This window comes from Piliocolobus tephrosceles, chromosome 10 (assembly GCF_002776525.5).
Source record: "Piliocolobus tephrosceles isolate RC106 chromosome 10, ASM277652v3, whole genome shotgun sequence".
Taxonomy (NCBI): Eukaryota; Metazoa; Chordata; class Mammalia; order Primates; family Cercopithecidae; genus Piliocolobus; species Piliocolobus tephrosceles.
The window spans coordinates 93,963,991-93,970,299 of record NC_045443.1 but is presented as its reverse complement, the minus strand read 5'-3'; the positions used below and the strand labels follow the sequence as shown (position 1 = coordinate 93,970,299).

The window sequence follows — 6,309 nt, the reverse complement described above, 5'->3', positions numbered from 1 at the left end:
GGAGGGAGGGAGGGAGGGAGGGAAGGAAGGAGGGAAGGAAGGAGGGAAGGAAGGAGGGAAGGAAGGAGGGAAGGAGGGAGGGAAGGAGGGAGGGAAGGAAGGAGGGAAGGAAGGAGGGAAGGAAAGGGAAGGGAAGGAAGAGGAAGGGATAGGAAAGGAAAAGAAAAGGGAAGAGAAGGGGAAAGGAAAGGAAGGAGGAAGAAAGGAAGGGAAAGAAAGAGAAAGAAAGGAAGGAAAAGAAAGGAAAGGAAGAAAGAGAGAGGGAGGGAAGGAGGAGGGAAAAAATAAAATAAAGAATAAAGGGAGGGAGAGAAAGAAAGAGAAAGGAAGGGAGGGAGAGAGACAGGGAGGAAGGAGACGAAGGGAGAGGGAGGGAGAGGGAGGGAGAGAGGAAGGAAGAGAGGAAGAAAGAGGGAACCAAAGAAGAGAAGCTAAAAGAAACAAATGCAGAGTGAGGTGAGCTACCTGCCTCTCTTTCATCTGTCAACAGACTCTGAAGCTGCATCAGGACAAATAAAAAGCATTTGAGCAGTGGGATTTTTATTCATTCAAAGTCATGCTTATGTTCCCATAACAGAATCAGATGCCCCATTTCTATAACCCACAGGGCTCAGTTACCTGGAGGGTTTCAGGGCAGAGGATGTAAGCAGTCCTTTAAAAATGAGTCACTTGCAACCGTTCCTCAGCTCCCTCTCCTGCAACTTCATCCCCAGGAAAAGCAACTGCCTCAAGTGTGAACTGCCTGTCCAGTTACCTAGCCCCTTGGGAGGCATCTTCAGTCAAACACTGTTTTATTTAAATTTCTATTATAGATTTGTTTTTTGCTCACTAATCAATCCTGAATCTTTTCTGCTCTAACCTGAGTCATATAGTAAGTTCAAATCTAGGTTTACAACAAATATTCCACAAGACGATCTTTACTACAACTAAAATAAAAATAGAGCCTAGAAACCAAAGTAACAAGTTCATTTTCAGAATTATACATACTTCTTTTTTTTTTTTTTTTTTAAGAGATAGTGTTTTGCCATGTTGCCCAGGTTGGTCTCAAACTCCTGGGCTCAAGCAATCTGCCCTCCTCAGCCTACCAAAGTTCTGGGATTACAGGTGTGAGCCACCATGCCCAGCCTGGCCAACATTTCCTTCAGTAAAAAGTAGATAAAACTTTTTCTTTGTTCTTTTAATTAAATATTAAAATATACTATCTAGGCCTTTCTATGTAAAACATTCTGAATCCTTAGCTACTAGCCATCTTTAACTTGCTTTATCAGCTTTTAACACACACCTCCCTTCCCTCCAGCAATATCCATTCCACCCACACAGATATTTCTCAAACAACCCTACACTGTGCTTTTTAATTGTATTACCAGCTTCTTACACTGAAAAGTATAAGGATGGAGAGGGGGCTGGCTTCTAATTCTTGTCAAAACTCTTATTCCACTTACATGAATAAAGCTTACAAAGTTGAATCTCACCTGGGTTTCTTTTCTGTAGCTTACCAAGCCCTGTATTTCAAGTTTCTAAGACCCATGGTTCATTTATGTGGAACTATGGTTATTCTCTATTTTTGGCAGAAGAAAATAGATCTTAGTTCATCATTATGAAGTTCCACCACTCATATCCTCTATTTGGTAAATTTGTCTCCCAGACCAAGAGGATTAAAGTCCAGAATACAGAAACAGAGGGGAAAAATCAAGTTGAAAAACTGAAGATTGAGAAAACACTGAACACTGCCCACAGCTGGCCTAAAATCCCATTGTCTGACGTTCACATAACTTAGAATAATTTGGATCTAGGCCAGAGTTTAAGGGAGAAACTCACATGATCATTAATGGAAAACCCAGTCATGCTGTGGTCTCAGCAAACCAAGTCCACAAGTCCACAGCATTCCAAGCCCTAGACATTCAGGTGAAACTAAACGTAGGACACAAACTCAGTCTGGAATACAATACTGAGCAAGAAACAGGGTATGTATGGAATGACTATTACAATTACATATAGCAAAACATTAAGAAACAGTTGAAAGAGCTTAATAAACAGGGCACTGAAGCAGGCAACAGAGCTGCAAGGCCAAGAGCCCTGAAGGTTGACCACTGGGCAAGGCCAGCCATATGAAAAACAACAGGAAGTGGTGTCTGGGCTCCTTTGTATAAGGTAGGAACATGATGATTCAGCATTTCCTGTTGTGCGCCTACCACACCCTCTGTGAACCCGGCCACACTCCTGCCCATCCACAGCCAGCTGCCTGGCTGTCCAGGAATGTCTCACCTCTGGGAAATCTCAACTACAAAATTAAAAAGCAAACACTTTTTTAGTTACTGTGCCTTATTAAAATTTTTATGTACTCATTTATTTTTTTCTAAGAGAAAAATCAAAACATGTATAATAGGAAGGGTATCAGACTAAATACTGTAATAATAATTAGCCAAATGAATTTCTTTTTGGCTCTCTTTCCTCCAGAGGCACTTACTTTCATTTGACAAAGGCTATCTCCAACCTTCAGAAGCTTTTCGTTGTAATAGTCTGCTGGCAGCCTGGGGGCGTATTTAGTCCAGATATTAAACAAAGAAGTGGCACTGTAAAAATCATAAAATAAAACGACATTGTCAAAGTCTGCAAGAAACCTCAATTAATTCGCAAGCAATCCTTTAAAACTTACCTTGCGCTAAGCCTTTCCAATGTGTCTTATTATTAATCTCCAATTATTAATAATAAATGTAATTACAGTTAAAATTATTGCTTCCTATGTACCAAGCATTGATTGCAGCTCTTTACATGTGTTTTTTTTTAGATACTTTACTTCATAGAGCAATTTTATGTTCACAACAGAATTGAGCAGAAAGTACTGAGATTTCCCATGTATATACCCTGTGCCCCAAACATGCACAGCCCTCCCCCATTATCAACAACCCACTAGAATGGTACCTTCGTTATGATGAACCTACATTGACATATCATTATCACCCAAAGTCCATAGTTTAGGGTTCACTGTTGGTGTCATCCATTCCATGGGCTTGGACAAATATATATAATGTCTATTCACTGTGAAAATATCACAGAGTAGATTCATTATCCTAAAAATCCTCTGTGCTCCACTTATTCATCCCTCCTTTCCTGCTCAATCTCTGTTAACCACTGATATTTTTACTGTCTCCATAGTTTTGCCTTTTCCAAAATGTCATACAGTTGGAATCATACAGTAGGAAGCCTTTTCAGATTGGCTTCTTTCACTTAGCAATATGCATCTAAGTTTCCTCCATGTCTTCTCATGGCTTGATAGCTCATTTCTTTTTAGCACTGAATAATAGTCCATTGTCTGGATGCATTACAGTTTATCCACTCACATGCTGAATGACATCTTGATTGCTTACAAGTTTTGGCAATTATGAAAAAGGCTGCCAGAAATACCGATGTGCAGGGGTTTTTGTGTTTTGTTTTGTTTTGTTTTGTTTTTTGAGATGGAGTCTTGCTCCTGTTGCGCAGGCTGGAGTGCAGCGGCACGATCTTGGCTCACTGCAACCTCCACCTCCGGAGTTCAAGCAATTCTCCTTCCTCTGCCTCCCGAGTAGCTGGGATTACAGGCGTGCACCACCATACCTGGCTGATTTTTGTATTTTTAGTAGAAACAGGGTTTTGCCATGTTGGCCAGGCTGGTCTCAAATTCCTGACCTCAGGTAATCCCGAAGTGCTAGCACTACAGGCGTGAGTCACCTCCCGAAGGCGGGAGTCACCGCACCAGGCCCGATGTTCAGGTTTTTATATGGACATAAGTTTTCAATTCCTTTGGATAAATACCAAGGAGCACAAGGGGTGAATGTTATGGTAAGAATATGTTTAATTTTGTAAGAAACCACCTGTCTTCCAAAGTGGCTGTACTATTTTGCATTTCCACCAGCAATGAATGAGAGAATTCCCTGCTCTACATCCTTCCCAGCATTTGGTGTTGTCAGTGTTCTAGATTTTAGCCTTCCTAATAGGCATGAAGGGTATCTCATTGTTGCTTTAACTTGCATTCACCTGATTACATATGATGTGGAACATATTTTCATATGTTTATTTGCCATCTGTGTATCTTCTTTGGTGAGGTGTTTGTTAAAGTCATATGTTTATTTGCCATCTGTGTATCTTCTTTGGTGAGGTGTCTGTTAAAGTCTTTGGCCCATTTTTAAAATCAGGTTGTTGGCCAGACACAGTGGCTCACACCCGTAATCCCACCACTTTGGGAGGCCGAGACAGGTGGATCACTTGAGGTCAGGAGTTTGAGACCAGCCTGTCCAACATGGTGAACATGGTGAAATCTCGTCTCTACTAAAAATACAAAAATTAGCCAGGCATGGTGGCACACACCTGTAGTCCCAGCTACTCAGGAAGAGAATCATCTGAACTCATGAGGTGGAGGCTGCAGTGAGCCGAGATCAGGCCACTGCACTCCAGCCTGGGCAAAAGAGCAAGACTTCATCTCAAAAAAATCAGTAAATGAATAAATAAAATTTTTTTTAAAAGTAAAATCAGGTTGTTGTTATTGCTGAGTTTTCAGAGTTCTTTGTATACTTTGGATAACAGTCCTTTATCAAATAAGTCTTTTGCAAATATTTTCTCCCAATTTGTGGCTTATCCTTTCATTCCCTTGACAGTATCTTTCATAGAGCAGTAATTTTTAACTTTAATGAAGTCCAGCTTATCAATTCTTTCTTTCATGGATCATGCCTTGGTACTGTATATTCAAAGTCATCACCAAACCCAAGGTCACCTAGATTCTCTCCTATGTTATCTACTAGGAGTTTCTTTATTTTTTATTTTTTGTTTTGAGACAGAGTCTTGCTCTGTCACCAGGCTGGAGTGCAGTGGCGCTATCTCAGCTCACTGCAACCTCTGCCTCCTAGATTCAAGTGATTCTCCTGCTTCAGCCTCCCAAGTAGCTGGGACTACAGGCACACACCACCACACCCAGCTAATTTTTGTATTTTTAGTAGAGATGGGTTTTCGCCATGTTGACCAGGACAGTCTTGATCTCTTGATCTTGTGATCCGCCTGCCTCAGCCTCCCCAAGTGCTGGGATTACAGGCGTGAGCCATGGTCCCTGGCCAGGAGTTTCATACTAACTGCATTTTATATTTAGGTAGGTGATCCATTTTGAGTTAATTTTTGTGAAGGGCGTACGGTCTGCATCTAGATTCATTTTTTGGCATATGGATATCCAGTTGTTCCAGGACCATTTACTGAAGACGCTGTTCTCCATTGAATTGACTTTGCTCACTTGCCAAATATCAGTTTGTTGCCAGAAAAGGGGTTTTGATCCAGACCCCAAGAGAGGACTCTTGAATCTCACACAGGAAGGAATTCAAGACAAGTCACAGAGTGCAGTGGGAAGAGATCATTTATTGAAAGCTATTTAGTTACAGTCGGGCAACCTCAGAAAGCAGGAAGATGAACATATTCTCTTTGTTTTAAACTCTTCTCATATAGGGGTCTTATCTATGTAAAAAGCCAGGCTAAGTTAGGTCTACATGCAGGTAGGCCAACAGTGTGACAAAATTTATTACTCTGTTGATTTAAAGGAAACTATCCTCAACATTTTCATGTGCAGTAAGTACATCAAGGCATAGCTATAATTATCTTGAAGGCATATATTGTTATGGGTATTGGGACATCCGGACCTTCTGCTATTGTAGGTGTTTGTCTTTGCAGGCATCTTTAGGCTGTTTCTTCAACTGTAAAAAATTTATGACCATGGGTCACGCCTGGCAAGGAACATGCCCTGCTAATTTTAAGATGGAGTTGATTTTAAAATGCCATTACTCTGGTTCTCCTATGCTCCTGTTTCCCTAACAAGATGACTATATTTATGTGAGTCTATTTCTGAGCTGCATATATTTTTCCACGGATTTGTCTATTCTTTCACCAATGTCACACTATCTTGAATACTGTAGCTTCACAGCAAGTCTTGAAATTGAGTCGTGTCAGTCCTCCAACTTTCTTCTTCTCCTTCAGTGCTGTGTTGGCTATTTTGGGTCTTTTGCCTATATGCGTACCTTTTTTCACTTCATTTTCACAACAACCCCAAGAAAGGTAATATCAATATCCCAAAGATACAGCTGATGAAGCTGAGGCTCAGTGCATCTATGATCTTAACGACTATATGAATGAGCTTTCCAGTCCTCTGGAAAGTAAACTCCCTGAGGTCAAGGACCTCAACAATATTATTCATTGCCCAGGCCCAACAGCAGTGAATACCTACTGCATGTAGGTACTCAATAAATATCTGCTGAAAGATGAATGAATGAATGAATGAATGAATGAATGAATGAATGA

At 40.8% G+C, this 6,309-nt stretch overlaps 1 protein-coding gene across 2 annotated transcripts in view; it reads right to left on the bottom strand.

The window, feature by feature from the left end:
• The window catches only part of CFAP54 (cilia and flagella associated protein 54), a 389,915-nt gene that overhangs the window by 375,273 nt on the left and 8,333 nt on the right, over positions 1-6,309 (bottom strand). For both annotated transcript variants that reach the window (XM_031936253.1, XM_023206706.3), the window contains exon 2: positions 2,468-2,573. In XM_031936253.1, the coding sequence (XP_031792113.1) occupies positions 2,468-2,573 (106 nt within the window). The remainder of the gene's footprint in view (positions 1-2,467; positions 2,574-6,309) is intronic.